The sequence below is a fragment of the Notolepis coatsorum genome, assembly GCF_963971535.1.
Source record: "Notolepis coatsorum genome assembly, chromosome: 1".
Classification (NCBI taxonomy): domain Eukaryota; kingdom Metazoa; phylum Chordata; class Actinopteri; order Aulopiformes; family Paralepididae; genus Notolepis; species Notolepis coatsorum.
In genome coordinates this window covers 747,450-766,074 of record NC_140165.1, presented here as the reverse complement: position 1 = coordinate 766,074, position 18,625 = coordinate 747,450, and the positions used below count along the sequence as shown (strand labels likewise).

At 44.5% G+C, this 18,625-nt stretch overlaps 1 protein-coding gene across 1 annotated transcript; it reads right to left on the bottom strand.

Moving 5' to 3' along the window:
- Positions 1-7,617: 7,617 nt before the first annotated feature.
- lipt1 (lipoyltransferase 1) lies at positions 7,618-15,259 on the bottom strand. The gene is made up of 5 exons (XM_084325043.1): positions 14,915-15,259; positions 14,427-14,524; positions 12,320-12,532; positions 11,856-12,077; positions 7,618-8,281 (listed from the first exon to the last, which is right to left on the bottom strand). Exons 1-5 carry the CDS (start codon positions 15,118-15,120, stop codon positions 7,857-7,859), a joined length of 1,164 nt encoding a protein of 387 aa, XP_084181169.1. The 5' UTR covers positions 15,121-15,259; the 3' UTR covers positions 7,618-7,856.
- Between the last annotated feature and the right edge of the window lie 3,366 nt (positions 15,260-18,625).

The following is an 18,625-nucleotide window of genomic DNA, read 5'->3' as shown; positions in this document are numbered from 1 at the left end:
TGTGTGAAGGGGTGGGGGCCGCCAAGAGGAAAGGTCTGGCTATCCGGGGGTCAATAATCTTTGACCTATGGGACTCCATGCAGCTCTCTCCCCCCTCTCTCTCACTACACATCCTGTCAGCTGAGCGCTTCCCTGTCTCTACACCTGAAATAGTCTCTCTCTCTCTCTCCCTCTACTGTACCTCCTCTCTCTCTCTTTATCTCCCTCTGTCTCTCTCTCTCCCTCTACTGTACCTCCTCTCTCTCTCTTTATCTCCCTCTGTCTCTCTCTCCCTCTACTGTACCTCCTCTCTCTCTCTTTATCTCCCTCTGTCTCTCTCTCTCTAGTGTACCTCCTCTCTCTCTCCCTCTACTGTACCTCCTCTCTCTCTTTATCTCCCTCTGTCTCTCTCTCCCTCTACTGTACCTCCTCTCTCTCTTTATCTCCCTGTCTCTCTCTCCCTCTACTGTACCTCCTCTCTCTCTTTATCTCCCTCTGTCTCTCTCTTTATCTCCCTCTCTCTCTCTCTCTCTACTGTACCTCCTCTCTCTCCCTCTACTGTACCTCTTCTCTCTCTTTATCTCCCTCTGTCTCTCTCTCTCTACTGTACCTCCTCTCTCTCTCTTTATCTCCCTCTGTCTCTCTCTCTTCCTCTACTGTACCTCCTCTCTCTCTCTTTATCTCCCTCTGTCTCTCTCTCCCTCTACTGTACCTCCTCTCTCTCTCTCTTTATCTCCCTCTCTCTCTCTATACTGTACCTCCTCTCTCTCTCTTTATCTCCCTCTGTCTCTCTCTCCCTCTACTGTCCCTCCTCTCTCTCTCTTTATCTCCCTCTGTCTCTCACTCTCCCTCTACTGTCCCTCCTCTCTCTCTCTTTATCTCCCTCTGTCTCTCTCTCCCTCTACTGTACCTCCTCTCTCTCTTGATCTCCCTCTGTCTCTCTCTCTCTCTTTATCTCCCTCTCTCTCTCTCTCTCTCTCTACTGTACCTCCTCTCTCTCTCTTTATCTCCCTCTGTGTCTCTCTCTCCCTCTACTGTCCCTCCTCTCTCTCTCTCTCTCTCTCTTTATCTCCCTCTGTCTCTCTCTCTACTGTACCCCCCCTCTCTCTCTCTCTCGCCCCAATCCTACAGCATTATACAAACATGTGCAACATTAATGTCTATGTGGCACCTTAATATTAATACTACAGTAGGCTGGCCTGAGCTGACAGAGCCATATGGAACCGGTTACAGCCTATAACACACACACCCCTTTTTCTGCAAAGTCACGTGTTGGTACAGTAGCTTTATTATTATGGCACTCGCAAAAAAAAATTGTAGTGAGGAAAAAAAAGAAACTCCTACCTTCAATGCCATCGCTGTGTACATTTACAGTAGTGTCCCCTCCACGTATTGAACACACCCTGCGCGCGCATCGGCGGAGCGACGTCAACAAACAAGCGACGGGCGGTTTGTTTGTTTGAAACAAAAACAACGCCCTCGACGACGCACAATAATATAATATAATAATCCGAGGTACTTTAAGGGGTATATGTATATCAGTAACTTGGTGTAGCTACTTCTCTCTCCACCACAGGACTTCCAGGATCCTCGCCTTGTTGGGAAGAAGGGGAGGGGTTAGGAACCCGGAAGAAGGGGAGGAGGAGGAACCCGGAAGAAGGGGAGGAGTTAGAAACCCGGAAGAAGGGGAGGAGGAGGAACCCGGAAGAGGGATCACCTCGCTAGGGGGCGTTTTGTTTTCATCTGGATGTTCTGCAGCGCCGGAGAATCCTCTCACTGGCATCCTGTGGCAGCCACAGGACGCGCGCTGATTGGCATAAAGTACGGAAGTATCTCGAAGTACGTCTGCGCTGATTGGTGGCGAGGGACGTCACTCTACATTGGGCCTAGCCCCTCCCCCTTGACCAAGCTTTGTGCTGCACTGCTCTGGTTAATTAAGAATTGTGATAATTAATCACCAACTGACCATGTAGCAACCAGTAGTAATCACCAATAATCCCCTTAGCAACCACACAGGCTCTGCCAGACCTAAACGTAATCTCACAAGTTGCAAAAACACTTTCAAGAACAGATAATCATCCAGACACAAAAACCATGCTACATAGCATTACTGACATAGAAAGTCTAACAGAAAGACATAAACAGTCACTTTGCACAGGGTGTCCAGTTGTATGCGTTTGCCCTTCTGCACTGTCCCCAACTTTGTTCACCCGAAGGGTTAACTGGGTTTTACTGAATGAACCAGACCGAATTACCTTTCTCCATTTTTTTTATATTCAAAAGGTTTGTTTTCATTCTTTCAACACTTCAGCAATTTTTAGCCAGTAGATGGATGGTCTTTATAGTTCTAGCCTTTAGCATTTAGCAATTAGCAATTAGGTAAACAACCTGAGAACAACACAGAAAAATACAAAATACACATTGGAAGTTAAAGTTAATTAAATTACTCTACCATTATGCATCATACAATTTGTCTATGCAATGTACAAAGATGATACACTCTTGTGACTACTGTAATGTGGGCTAGTGAGTAACAGTAAACACTTAAACCATACATAAATACATCCCCAACTTAACAGTGTACCCCATCATCATATATACACACACAAACACTTTTTTTTTTTTATCCACTTTTTCTCCCATTTTTCAATTTGTTCTCCCATCCCAATTTCGTATCATCCAATTCAACCCTCCCCTGTCACGGACGCTGTTTCTTGCCTCCCACAAGCCGGCTGCAATGTGGACTAAGTCATACATAGCACAAGTCCTTTCCGATACTTAAGGTAACAGCAGTCGCATCTTTTCACCTGCGCAGCTCGATCTCTCAGTGGCGAGGAGTAACGAGTGGGAGGCTCACGCTGCCCCCGACACTTCCTGATTCTACTGCGCAGGCGCACCAACCGACCTGTAGGAGTCGCTGTCCACAACGCCCGATCCCCACCCATCAGTTTCCCACCCCCTAATACGGCCAATGTGTATTAGTACGGACGACCAGCTAAACTGAAAGCAATGTGGAGCGCTGGGCGCCCAGCGTCTCCAGTATTCGTGGCGAGCGCCTTGCCCACTATACCACGTAGCCGCCCTACACACAAACATTCTTATCGGCTGCCTATCGGAATTTTGAACAGAGCACATGCAGTCCATGGAGAATGTTCTTCAGACTGATCTGTTATTAAAAGCACTACTAACAGGTGCTGCTGATTGAACCCTGATTGGGGTGACAGTGTGTTGGTTCAGGAGGTCTAGTTTGACTTGACAAAGGGTTACAAATTGTATTGCGCACAAATATAATCAATATTAGGGTAATGTGGGGTACATTAGGGTAATGTGGGGCTGTACATTGGAGGTGGTTGGGGGGGGGGGGGTAATGGAATGTTCTTCTGTGACAAACTTTATTATCGTCATTCTATCTTCATTTAGAAAGTGAGTTTAGTAGGAGGAAATTCAATTTTAAACATCAGTTTGAACTTACCACACTTAAACAGATGTGTCCTCCTTCGGTTATTGGTAAAGTTGTGGAATTCTCTCCATAGCGAGCTTAAGGGATGTAAATAATGGTGTTTGTCAATTCAAAAAGAATTGTAAAAAAAAAGTGTCAGTATGAAAGTCAAATGTGATCTGAATAGTGAGATATTTTCTTTTTTTTCTTTTATTCTTTATTATTATTATTATTATCATTAAATTTTTTCTTGTTTAAACTGTGGATTGTTTGTTTCTTTGTATATGGTATGAATTATTATTTTGTGTAAATTAGGTTGTACGCCGACCATCAAGTAAATACTTGTTTAGTTTAGGAATAAGGGGCAGGTAACTATAAGATTTATTCTTCTTCCATCCTGCTCCTTTTGACCATGGTATGGTATTTATGATTTTGTATGAAAAACTCTATGATTGTATTATTTCCATGTGGCAAATAAAACTGTGAATCTGAATGATCTGTTCTGCGGATACAGAGGCGTCTCGTCTGTTTGTCTTGGCCTCCCCCTGTCATGCTGCTCAGCTGACCTCACAACATGTAAATATAAATAATAGTCAAACATAAGAAGTACATTTAGCTGCAGAGAACACCGCAACAACACTTCCGGTATTATGAGCTCGTTGGAGAGAGCACTTCCGCGTTGCATGGAGCTTGTGAGCGGAAGGGGGGTTGCACTTCCGCGTTCGGTTTGCGCGATCTGATTGGCCACTGACGTTTTCTTCAGCGCCAATCGCGTTACTCCTAACAATCGCACCAGCAGGCTGTTACCCTAACCTTAACCAACTAACCCTAACCTTAACCAACTTCGAAAGAGAGCGACTTCGAAAGAGTCGCCAAGCTTAACCAGTTTGTTAGGAGTAACGCGATTGGCGCTGAGAAAAACGTCAGTGGCCAATCAGATTGCGCAACCCGAACGCGGAAGTGCAACTCCGTTAGGGAAAATATACACGCGGGGGGGGGGGATGGGGCGCGTCTATTCGAAAGGCAACCGGTTCATGATTCCGCGTTCGCGTTTTGCGCTCTGATTGGCCACTGCTGTTTCTGGTCGCACCAATCGTGTGACGGCAAGTTCTTTCGCCGGTTAAGCTTAGGCACTCTTTCGAAGTTGGTTAAGGTTAGAGTTTGTCTTAGAGCAGGGCGATAGAACACCAGCCCTGATTCCAAACTCTAACCTTAACCAACTTCGAAAGAGTCGCCTAAGCTTAACCAGTGATAAACTAGGCGTTAGGTAGTTTGCTGCTGGTCGAGGCAGGGAATGGGCGCGTCACACGATTGGGCGCACATGTCACATGACCAGAAACGTCAGTGGCCAATCAGATTAGCAAAACGCATGAACCGGTTGCCTTTCGAATAGACGCGGAAGCCGTAGCTACAACAACCACTTCTTCTACTTCTTTTCTATTTTATTGGCGGTTGGCCAATCACTTTCGATGAGCATTGCCGCCACCTACTGATAAGGAGTGTGGATCTGGATGTTCTAAATCCTATCAAATAAACCTGTTGTTCTCAGAAAATAAAATAAACTCGTCATACAAACTTCTCCAGAATTTCTTTGCAATGTCAGCTGTAACTGAGGGGTACAATTCCCTGACTGTATTACTAGATATGATACTTACTACCACTACCTTTGTACTTTATATTCGGCCACCCAGTACTCGGCATAAATATATTATGATAAACACTCTCACGTAGATGAAACGGATCCAACACAAATGTACGAAGTCGAAGTATGCGTTTATTACTACACAGCAATGGTGTGTAGAGCAAGCACTCAATCACTTAATTACATTTATGAATTGCAATAGTATGCACTTTTATGGCAAAGAGTATTCGTTGGTATATCAATAGAGAATGTCCAATCTCTGGTGGCGCAGGCGGTAAATATACGACCTGGAATAGTTAAAGAATAACAGCAATGATACTTTAATGATTATAAGACTGGATACACTAAGGGGGGTAATCCGGTCGCTTGTAAGACAACAGGAGTAGGAGGGGGGGGGGGGGGGGTAGAGTCTGGCTGCCTCGTCCGGCCAAGGGTATCCTGGGTGAACCCACAGTTGTGCAGCTCGGTGCGCCAGCGATCCTTGGACCACAGATGAAAGCAGGTGGACTCTCTGTGAGCCGGCTCTCTCCGGTCCACGGGGGAGAGACGTGAAGCGACCTCGTCTTGCAGAGCGTCTCCTCACCTTGCGTCCTCTCCAGGGGGGGGGGGTTCCAACACACGGCAGTGTCGGGGGTCTTTATCCATGGAATAATCACTGTACACAAAGCATAATCCGTGCCTGGGAAGGCGGGCTGTCGTCGGTAGAATAATCCGGTATACAGGTCCACTCGCTCGTCGGCTCTGGGGCTCCTCGGATGCAGTCTCACATGGGGTCGACCATCCTGGATAAGCAGCCAGTTCTCTGCCCGAAACGATGGGGTACTGACTACGATAGTATTCTCACCGCACGAAGCACTACATATGAATAGACTATTATTAGCTTAATAGACTACGTCCAACTCGACGATATAGTGCCAAATATGACTATTCAAATATTAATATACACGATGTCTCAATACCGATGGTAGGCCGAACTTGGCCTTACTCCCACACGTGGCGTCGCGGGGAGGCTTTACGTCTGTCACTCTATTGGAGGGTAAGAAACTGGACTGAAAAAGGAAGTCCTACTTTAGTAGCGCAGTATATATACGCACTATGAACAAATAGTACCGTTAGTGGTGCGGTAGCCAGATTCCTACGCGGAACTAGGACTTGTTCGTACATGTTGAGCGGTACGTTTGAACTGGGTCTGGGGGGGTATGGCAGCCTGGCACCAAGGTCTCGACCAATAGTAGAATGGATACTATTATGGGATGTTCAGTAGGCTAGAATGGATATTCAATGCATATTGTACAAGGAATATACAAGGGATATCAAGGAATATTAGAGAATATACAAATACAATTAAATATATAATAAATATATATATTCGGTTTAATCTGGCCCTTCACAACATCAGCTATTTTAAGTGCAATCTTTTCACTCTGCAATTTCCTGATAATAACTGTTCTTTGCTGTCTGCGGGGTGGGGGAAACTGTACAACTGTACAAGCAAAACTGTACATTGATGTACCTTGTAAACAAAGGTAAAGACGGTTTCACTGGAATTGTGTTGTTAGGGAACAGTTTGGACCCTAGTAGATTACCATATTGTATTAGCAAACATTGCAACCGGAAATAAACGTTGGTCCATTTAGCTTTTACTGGTTGCTTAGGGGAAGGGAACTGTCGACCTACGGCCCCTAGCGGCCATGTTCCCACCAGAGCACAATCTGAAATCATTTCCCCACGGCCCAATTTCCTAAACGAGTGCTGTCAAAAAATTAACAAATTAATCTCACAATTTTCTGTAATTAATCTAGATTAAAAATAGCATTTTTCTACTTAAGACCGAAGCTTGTAACAGATATGTACTTGAGTAAAATCATGGAATTAATGTAAAATCAACACAAAGAAAGTATATTTAGATTCAAAGACTATTTTATTAATAGCTTTCTTTGAATACAGTGTCTCTCCTGTGAAATACAAATGTTCAACAAAACCATCAACATTGACTCAGCTTTAAAGACCTCTTTCTTATATCCGCGGCGCTAACAGAAGTAAAAACAACCCAGGCCCGTGTTAAAGTGCAGACTGGCTTAGAGGACGATAATGTCTTGTATATGAACTACCAGTGATATAAATCATATTAACAACAAAATGTGTTCCATCTTCATGTCGGATGATTTTCAAAAAGGTGCATGGGTCAATGCAAAAAAAGAACAAGCTAATATACTGCTGAAAGTTCAGAACGTTGAACATTGTTCACTCCATAGATTAAAAAAAAATTAACGCTTTAAATAATTAACTTAATCTCCAAAGTTAAAGCATCAACTTTGACAGCCCTAATTAATACACATCAATAGCAAATACATTCAAATCTGGATTTTTTTTTCTCTCTCTTAAAAGATGACTCCTTTCAAATTCAAATGGCACTGAATTATCTTAAATAAAATAGTCTTAAGCAGGATAACAAGTGACCCTCACCATGGACACACACACACACACACACACACACACACACACACACACACACACACACACACACACACACACACACACACACACACACACACACACACACACACACACACACACACACACACACACACACACACACACACACACACACACACACACACACACACACACACACACACACACACACACACACACACACACACACACACACACACACACACACACACACACACACACCTCTCTCCCATCTTAAATGTCACAGTCCACTTTATAGAATCTAATAAAACAATAACAATAATTGTTTTGCTCCCCGGTGCTGCTTTTGTTTATTAAAAATCACATCAACGCCGCGACACTCTGACCCAGCTGACGGAGCCGGGCCTCCACCTCCCGGTCCCGCGGGCTCCGTCTCAGCAGAGGTCCCAGCGCCGCCGCCGTCTCGTCCGGACAGAACCGCCCCCCCGTCAGCCGCGAGCAGAAGTCCCGACACGCGCCCGCCGGCAGCCATTCGGGAGGAACGACCTCGACGTCACAAGAGTCTATAATCCCGTTTTTTATCTCGACGCTCACGTTCGCGGTGGCGGTCCGGTTGTCGTTGTCGTTGGACAGCAGCGGCAGCGCGGTGGCGGCGACGCTGAACTTGGGCGTCTTCCCGAAGGTCCACTCCCAGGCCTGGAGCTCGCGGGTCATCCGGTGGATCCCCGGGAAGGCCCGCTCGTCGCTGGGGTCCACCGGCGTCACCGCGCCGCTCACTCCGAACTCTGAGAAGATAAGGGAGGAGAATAGTTCACGTGTTGTTGTTGTTATTGTTATTATTACAACTGTAGCGTTTGACAACTACACTGCCGTCTAAAACACAACGGTAAATGGCTGCTTTTTTATAGAACAGCTTTTATCCAAAGAGCTTAACAATTTTGTTCCTCACATTTTGTTTCTACACGGCATGTTATAACTAGATATTTTCATGTTATAACTAGATATTTTCACGTTATAACTAGATATTTTCGCGTTATAACTAGATATTTTCACGTTATAACTAGATATTTTCACGTTATAACGAGATATTTTCATGTTATAACTAGATATTTTCATGTTATAACTAGATATTTTCATGTTATAACGAGATATTTTCATGTTATAACGAGATATTTTCATGTTATAACTAGATATTTTCATGTTATAACGAGATCTTTTCATGTTATAACGAGATCTTTTCATGTTACAAGAAGATATTCTCATGTTATAAAAAGATATTTTCATGTTATAACGAGATATTTTCATGTTATAACGAGATCTTTTCATGTTACAAGAAGATATTCTCATGTTATAAAAAGATATTCTCATGTTATAACGAGATCTTTTCATGTTACAAGAAGATATTCTCATGTTATAAAAAGATATTCTCATGTTATAACGAGATCTTTTCACGTTATAACGAGATCTTTTCATGTTATAACGAGATCTTTTCATGTTATAACGAGATCTTTTCATGTTATAAGAAGATATTTTCATGTTATAACGAGATCTTTTCATGTTATAACGAGATCTTTTCATGTTATAACGAGATCTTTTCATGTTATAACGAGATCTTTTCATGTTACAAGAAGATATTCTCATGTTATAAGAAGATATTTTCATGTTAGAAGATATTCTCATGTTATAACAAGATTTGTTCATGTTATAACAACATATTTTATAACAAAGTGTTCATGTTATAATGTGATACTGATGCACCGCGCCGCTCACTCCGAACTCTGAGAAGATGAGGCGGGAGTAGAATAAGAGTGTAGATCAAAAATGTATGTTACTTTTCTACCAATCTGTATCAGAGAGTCTCATCAGATACGGTATTACAGCCTGGTTTGGTAACCTGTCTGTACAATTAAAGTCCAAACTGGTCCGTCTGATGCAGACAGACTGCATGGAAGATCATAGGGGTGAAAGGTCACCCATCCCCTGCAGTGTATTTTTGAACAGGCTACTCTAAGGCAAGCCAATAGAATAGTCTTGGACCCCTCCCATGTCTTACATGCCGAGTATGAGCTACTGCCCTCTGGCAGGAGGTTTAGAGTTCCACGCTCTAGACTAAATAGGTTTAAAAACTCCTTTATTCCGATCGCAGTTAAACTTTTAAATAGTGCCAGATAAAGGGCAACTATCGAACGGACATTTGGTTGCTATATTATCGTGTATACTATAATATTATAATATTAATATTATATTATTTGTGTATACTATTCTAATGTGGCGTTGCCAGACATCCTGCTGTGCAGGTACTTTACTGTATATTTTATATTGTGTATCGTTTGGAGTCAGTTGTGTTGTGTCATGTCTGTATGTATGTGTCTGTGGCTGCAAGTCATGTATGTCTGTATGTGTCTGTGGCTGCAGTGGGTGTAAGTCATGTATGTCTGTATGTGTCTGTGGCTGCAGTGGGTGTAAGTCATGTATGTATGTATGTGTCTGTGGCTGCAGTGGGTGTAAGTCATGTATGTCTGTATGTGTCTGTGGCTGCAGTGGGTGTAAGTCATGTATGTCTGTATGTGTCTGTGGCTGTAGTGGGTGTAAGTCATGTCTGTATGTATGTGTCTGTGGCTGTAGTGGGTGTAAGTCATGTCTGTATGTCTGTGTCTGTGGCTGCAGTGGGTGTAAGTCATGTCTGTATGTATGTGTCTGTGGCTGCAGTGGGTGTAAGTCATGTCTGTATGTCTGTGTCTGTGGCTGCAGTGGGTGTAAGTCATGTCTGTCTGTATGTGTCTGTGGCTGCAGTGGGTGTAAGTCATGTATGGCTGTATGTGTCTGTGGCTGCAGTGGGTGTAAGTCATGTCTGTATGTCTGTGTCTGTGGCTGCAGTGGGTGTAAGTCATGTCTGTATGTCTGTGTCTGTGGCTGCAGTGGGTGTAAGTCATGTCTGTATGTCTGTGTCTGTGGCTGCAGTGGGTGTAAGTCATGTCTGTATGTATGTGTCTGTGGCTGCAGTGGGTGTAAGTCATGTCTGTATGTCTGTGTCTGTGGCTGCAGTGGGTGTAAGTCATGTCTGTATGTATGTGTCTGTGGCTGCAGTGGGTGTAAGTCATGTCTGTATGTCTGTGTCTGTGGCTGCAGTGGGTGTAAGTCATGTCTGTATGTCTGTGTCTGTGGCTGCAGTGGGTGTAAGTCATGTCTGTATGTCTGTGTCTGTGGCTGCAGTGGGTGTAAGTCATGTCTGTATGTCTGTGTCTGTGGCTGCAGTGGGTGTAAGTCATGTCTGTATGTATGTGTCTGTGGCTGCAGTGGGTGTAAGTCATGTCTGTATGTATGTGTCTGTGGCTGCAGTGGGTGTAAGTCATGTATGGCTGTATGTGTCTGTGGCTGCAGTGGGTGTAAGTCATGTCTGTATGTATGTGTCTGTGGCTGTAGTGGGTGTAAGTCATGTCTGTATGTATGTGTCTGTGGCTGTAGTGGGTGTAAGTCATGTCTGTATGTATGTGTCTGTGGCTGTAGTGGGTGTAAGTCATGTCTGTCTGTATGTGTCTGTGGCTGTAGTGGGTGTAAGTCATGTCTGTATGTCTGTGGCTGTAGTGGGTGTAAGTCATGTCTGTCTGTATGTGTCTGTGGCTGTAGTGGGTGTAAGTCATGTCTGTATGTATGCGTCTGTGGCTGTAGTGGGTGTAAAGCCCAAGACACATTTCCCAGCTGATGGGACAATAAAGTGACTCTTGACTCTTGACTAGTTCACGTGTTGTTATTATTACAACTGTATCGTTTGACAACTACACTGCTGGCTGCTTTTTTATAGAACAGCTTTTATCCAAAGCGCTTAACAATTTTGTTCCTCAACATTTTTTTACCCACTCACTCACACGTTCACACACCGACGGCGGAGGCGACCGTGCGAGGTGCCGACCGACCTGCTCATCGGGAGAAGTTAGGGGTTAAGTGTCTTTGCTCAAGGACACATGGACACGCTGCTTCGGGAGGAATCGAACCGGGAACCTCTGGATTACCAGACGACTGCTCTATACCTCCTGAGCCACTGTCGCCCCCTACACAAAACATGCACAGGTACATTAGAGCTGCTCGCTTATGGCAAAAAAAAATCATAATCGCGATTATTCTGGTCAATATTGAGAACATGATTACTCATTGGTGGCTCGGGAGGTTCCATTCCCGCTCCCTCCCCGGGCAGCGTGTCGAAGTGTCCTTGAGCAAGACACTTAACCCCGAGCAGGTCGGCACCTCGCACGGTGGAACAAATTGTAAAGCGCTTTGGATAAAAGAGTTATATAAATGCACCATTTGCCATTCATAAACACAAGTCACACCTCCCCCCCCCCCCCCCCCCGCGCCCCTCACCGGAGCCGTACTGCTCTGCCACCGCGCTCATGACGACGTCGCAGTCCAGCGAGGGGTCTTGGTCCAGCAGGTTCTTGACGGGGGCGGGCACGCTGGGCGTGGCGTTGCTCCGGATGCCCGCGCACGTGGGCTTCAACAGGGCCGACAGCGTGGCGCGGTCCGCGCAGCAGAGCAGGGTGCAGTGGTGATAGGCTGACGTCCTGCCCAGCTTCGCAGCGGTGCCTTCCATGCGGAACAACAAGACGTGAATGAATGAATGAATGAAAACTTTATTTAACAGATTGCAGAATGGGTACAATACAGTACGGCTCAATACACACAATTGTTAAGGGGATGCAGACCAGAGAAAGACTTTCGTCTTGTTTACATCAGGGTCCCCCCGTTTTCAATTCATCATAACATTTATGACATACCAGATCTCCAAAGCCCAACAGCCCCCCCCCCCCCCCCCCCCCCCACGGTACCTGATATTTTATAGTGCCCGTTGAGCAGCACGTCGAACCTCTCGGTGGCCTGCACGTCTAGCCCCGGCCGGAGCCTCCTCAGGGCCCCTGTCACCACCCGGAGGTTCCTGTGGCGGTCGTAGTTCTTCTTGGACGTGAAGAAGGTGAAGTTGACGTTCCCCAGGTCATGGAAGACGGTGCCCCCGCCGCTGCGTCTCCTGGCCAGCGGCACACCTGATTGATCGATTGATTGATCGATTGAAAATAGTTGAAAACAGATTGCAGAATGGGTACAAAAAAAGAGAGAGAGAGAGAGAGAGAGAGAGAGACAGACAGGCAGAGAAAGAAAGAAATAGAGACAGACAGAGAAGGAAAGAGAGAGGCAGAGAAAGAAAGAAAGAAAGAAAGAAAGAAAGAAAGAAAGAAAGAAAGAAAGAAAGAAAGAAAGAAAGAAAGAAAGAAAGAAGGAAAGAAAGAAAGAAATAGAGACAGACAGAGAAGGAAAGAGAGAGAGGCAAAGAAATTAATGAATGAATGATTGAAAACTTTATTTAACAGATTGCAGAATGGGTACAATATACAGTACGGCTCAATACACACAATTGTTAAGGGGATGCAGACCAGAGAAAGACTTTCGTCTTGTTTACATCAGGGTCCCCCATTTTCAATTCATAGTGACATTTATGACTTACAGATATAAAGATCTAATCTAATCATCTAATCTAAACTAAACATGACATTTATGACATACAGATATGCATGTAGCAGAGTGAAGTTGTTATGCTAGATCATGGACAGAAACTTTTATCTTTCATCTTAAATAAGTAGGTCAAGACGGAAACACTCTTATTTTGAAGGAACAAAGTGGACCGAGCTCACTCTAGTGTTTTGGAGGGGTGTCTTGGTTATTAGTTTATATTAATTTCCTCATATTGAGTTACTGATTCTCCAAATGAAATCCCTTTTGGGCTTTTATAATGGGTTTAGAGAGGATAGGTCATATTTCCAGTTGAGTATTTGGTGTACTGTAAATACTTTAAATAATGTAAATAATGGTTTAGCCGGTTCGACGGCAGGAGAAACGCCGGCGGAAGTGATCTGCCTCTTTGAGTGTAACGTGGAGGAGAGCGGAGGTATGCACTTTCGGTTACCTAATAATTGGTTGAATTGCTATGTATAAATTGTAATATTGATTTATGTTTTGGTTTTGGTTCTGAAATCGTCCTGTGTGTGATGACATTAATTCGTCCTGTGTAAAACAGCCACAGTACCGTCGTGTACTAACTCGTATTCTGTTAACAATAACAGGTGGACTACACCGGCTATGACGGTAGCTCACCATCTTGTTGTGCTGTTTTTGGTTCGATAACAGGTATGAACCGTTGTTTTTGTATTTCGGTTTAATTAATGCTTACACACTGTCTTTCATTTCATATTATTTCATATGTTTGCTGAAGTTGACTTGTATTGAGTTAAATGTATTTGGTAGTAGCCAACATTTGCTGTAACTGTGGATGGCGCGCTGTTTTGAATGTGCGCGCTCTTTGAGTGTAACGTGGAGGAGAGCGGAGGTGGACTACACCGGCTATGACGGTAGCTCACCATCTTGTTGTGCTGTTTTTGGTTCGATAACAGATCACCAATAAAACCAGATGTCAAATGAGTATCGTTGTTGGAGTCTACTTCTACACCACACCAGACACAACGCAGATTGGATCACGCTACACACAGTACTGTTACATTTGTGACATACAGGATATGCAAAAATATACAGTACTGTTAAACAGATCCTAACAGTAAATATGTACAACACATACGAGGGGGAGGGACCTGTACATTAGGAGGGGGTGGGTGGGAGGGGGGTTCAGACATTCTCTCCCTCTCTCTCATATTATGGGATGGCGTGCCTTTTAATTGCATATTGTCTCCTTCCTCCCTCTCCAAGATCTGATCTGGGATCAGAAGCAGAGCTCTAATAAAAGGAAACTAAGACTGGAAGCAGACCAGAGAAAGACTTTCTTTCGTCTCGTCTACATCAGGGTCCCCCCCATTTTCAATTCATCATAACATACACGACATACAGGTCAGGTATACAGTCTACTGTTACATCTAGACATTTATGACGTACCTGTGCGTCTCATGAGCTGAAGGTCACACTCCTGCCAGGGGTTCTGGTGTCTGCCGATCACCACGGCCGGCGAGTTCCTCCACAGGAGGAAGACACCCCTGTTTGGAATGAATGAATGAAAACTTTATTTAACAGATTGCAGAATGGGTACAATACAGTACGGCTCAATATACACACAATTGTTAAGGGGATGCAGACCAGAGAAAAACTTTCGTCTTGTTTACATCAGGCGGCCCCCCATTTTCAATTCATAGTGACATTTATGACATACATGACATGCATGACATTTATGACATACACAACAAACATGACATTTATGACATACGCAACATACATGACATCATGACATTTATGACATGGGGACAACATACATGTATTACAGTACTGTTACATTTGTGACGTATACGATATGCAAATATACAGTAGTTACCCAGAGATCCTGACAGAGAGTATAATATATACATATGAGGTTTGAATGAGTTGTTGACCTGTGTTGCAGGTCCACGTGGTCGTGGATCCAGTCCTCCAGGGCCAGGTTCTCATAGATGTCGGTGGACAGTGATTGTAGAACTGACCCCTGGACTCCTCTGTTGTCCTCGGCTGACAGCAGGAGGGTGCTCTGGACTCGGACCCATCGTAAACACACTAAGCGCCTAGTCTGGCTTCCTAACAGCGACAACGTGCGTAAAATCATTGCGTAAGTTTGAGCAATTATAAAAAAATATATATATTATTATTATTATTATCATTGATTAATTAAAATGTGTGCATTACATGATGTGTCAACGATAAATAATAATGTGTTCCTCAAAGTTTTCGAGGCTGATGTTATTATTAGAGCTCTTCTTCTTCCGGTGTTCTTCTTCCTGTTTCTTTTGCAGGTGTTGTTTCCGTGGTGCCTTTTCAGTCGGCGCCATCTACTGGTGAAGCGGAGTGTGTGCGTGGCGTGCCCCTCCCCTCTCTCTGTCTCTCTCTCGCTGCCTCTCTCTTTCTGCCTCTCTCTGTCTCTCTCTCTCTTTCTGCCCCTCTCTCTCTCTCTCTCTGCCTCTCTCCTCTCTCTTTCTGCCTCTCTCTGTCTCTCTCTCTCTTTCTGCCTCTCTCTCTCTCTCTCTGCCTCTCTCCTCTCTCTTTCTGTCTCTCTCTCAATTCAATTCAATTCAATTCAATTCAAATGGGCTTTATTGACATGGGAAACATACGTTTACATTGCCAAAGCCAAACAAAACAAAACAAAACAATCAAACAGAGAAAACAAAAGAAATCAGTACATTAGTTACAGACGGAATTTCTTGTACAGTCTTTATGGTGGTTGTATTCCGCTGGATGTCCTTTTCTTGTCACAGCAGCTCACAAATCTTGCTGCTGTGTTTGCACATTCTTGTATTTCTCCCAGTAGGTATGGGAGTTTTGAGTTATTGTCCATGTTTTCTCTCTCTCTGCCTCTCTCCTCTCTCTGCCTCTCTCCTTCTGCCTCTCTCTGTCTCTCTCTCTCTTTCTGCCTCTCTCTCTCTGCCTCTCTCCTCTCTCTCTCTTTCTGTCTCTCTCTCTCTCTCTCTCTCTCTGCCTCTCTCTCTCTCTCTGCCTCTCCACACACACACACGCACACTACACTGGCTGACTCAATGCTGCCCCTGACAGGTTTATAAATGAACAACAACTACAATACAATTTATTCAGCACTTGTTTTTAGATTATTGTTTGCCGCAAGTTTGCTGCACATTCGTTATACCATTTCATTGGCAAACAGTCACACCAACAAATTCTGCTAAACAGAAAACATAGCACTACTGCACTTCAGCTAAATCTATTATTTCCATGGGCTGTAAAAACAACAGACAAAATACTATTATAACTGTTGTTTATTATTTTGATCGTGTTACACCAGCCTTTCAGTATATCATTCAGAAGAAAAATAGTAAATGAAAATTCACAAACATTTTCTAAACTTTAAAAATATAAAATTCAATAAACAATTAAACAAAATAAGTAAGAAATAAGCAATAAGCAAGAGAGACATGAATGCCCCACACATCGACACCATGGCCTGGGAGGCTCCCTTGGCCTTGACCCAAGGAGATGGTGCATACTGCACACGTGTGCATCCAAGCCCATGTGGCCCTAAATACTGCGCATTAAAGGGATAGTTCTGATTTCTGGACATTAAGTACTCGCCAGAGTGTAGTCGTGACTCGTGCAGCTATTACCTTACTTATCGAGTTCCATGGTCAGAGTTTTGGCCCGGGGGTTCCAAGTGAACCGGAGAGCAAGGGTCTCTAAACCCAAACGTTTTAATCCACAGCACAACACGCAGGCAACAAGGCTGTTGCCCAATTCCAACACAAGACTGCTTTGGTTCTGTGACCCGGTTTCTGCCTCATGTCTAAAGCTTCCCGGTTTGCTCAGAACTAGAGCTTTGGACCGCCTACACTACTGGCGAGTATTTCATACAAGTTAATGTCCAAACATCCAAACTATCCCTTTAATATTTCTAATTGGGATGTTGTGTAACAATACTGTGTGCTGATTTCTGTGACCTATGAGCAGAATTTGTAGGACTAGTAGGGTTTTCCAATGAAAACCGAGTGGGAAACTGAATAAATTCATTTTATTTGTAAAGCGCTTCTCAGGAACCTGAAGTCGCTGACATTAGGCGGAGAAACAGTGAAAAACAAAGGAACAAAAGGAACAACCACGGGGGAAACAGGGAAAACAGCATGAGATACACAGAAACATAAAGCCACAGCAACAAACATCAAAACAGGTTGGAGGGGGGGGGGGGGGGGGGGGTTGAAGGTTAGGGAGAACAGGTGGGCTTTGAGGCGGGATTTGAAGGTGGAGAGTGTGGGGGAGTCTCTGATGGTCTGAGGGAGGGAGTTCCAGAGTCGGGGTGCAGTACTCGAGAAGGCCCGATCACCAAAGTTTTTAAGTTTGGACGACGGGACAGTGAGGGAGGCAGTGGAGGAGGACCGGAGGGAACGGGTGGTGCGGTAGGAGAGAAGGAGAGAGAGGGGGAAGGTGAGAGCGAGAGAGAGAGAGAGAGAGAGAGAGAGAGAGAGAGGGAGAGAGAGGGGGAAGGTGAGAGAGAGAGAGAGAGAGAGAGAGAGAGAGGGAAGGTGAGAGAGAGGGAAGGTGAGATAGGGGGAAGGTGAGAGAGAGAGAAGGTGAGAGAGAGAAGGTGAGAGAGAGAGAGAGAGAGATAGAGAGAGAGAGAGAGAGAGAGAGAGAGAGAGAAGATGAGAGAGAGGGAAGGTGAGAGAGGGGGAAGGTGAGAGAGAGAGAAGGTGAGAGAGAGAAGGTGAGAGAGAGAGAGAGAGAGAGAGAGAGGGAAGGTGAGAGAGAGAGAAGGTGAGAGAGAGGGAAGGTGAGAGAGAGAGAAGGTGAGAGAGAGAGAGAGAGAGGGAAGGTGAGAGAGGGAAGGTGAGAGAGAGAGAGAGAGAGCGAGGGAAGATGAGAGAGGGAAGGTGAGAGAGAGAGAAGGTGAGAGAGAGGGAAGGTGAGAGAGAGAGAAGGTGAGAGAGAGAGAAGGTGAGAGAGAGAGAGAGAGAGAGAGAGAGAGGGAGAGGGAAGGTGAGAGAGGGGTAAGGTGAGAGCGGGGTACCGTAGGTACCAGCGAACAAAGGACTCCTATGATTTGGACGAACAACCATGAGAAAATATCAGAACTGCGGCACATACCGGTGATTTTAAATTCACTTTTAATCCTTTGAACTTTGAACCTGGAGCCCGGTGCCAGAGAAAAAGGTCATGGGGTCACCAAATGTGCTGTATGGATAGCAGACACTTGATTGATTGAATTGATTGAAAACTTTATTATTAACAGATTGCAGAATGGGTACAATACAGTACGGTTCAATACAAACAATTGTTAACACTTTGGATGTTTACATTGCCAAAGCCAAACAAAACAAAACAAAACAATCAAACAGAGAAAACAAAAGAAATCAGTACATTAGTTACAGACGGAATTTCTTGTACAGTCTTTATGGTGGTTGTATTCCGCTGGATGTCCTTTTCTTGTCACAGCAGCTCACAAATCTTGCTGCTGTGTTTGCACATTCTTGTATTTCTCCCAGTAGGTATGGGAGTTTTGAGTTATTGTCCATGTTTTCTCTCTCTCTGCCTCTCTCCTCTCTCTGCCTCTCTCCTTCTGCCTCTCTCTGTCTCTCTCTCTCTTTCTGCCTCTCTCTCTCTGCCTCTCT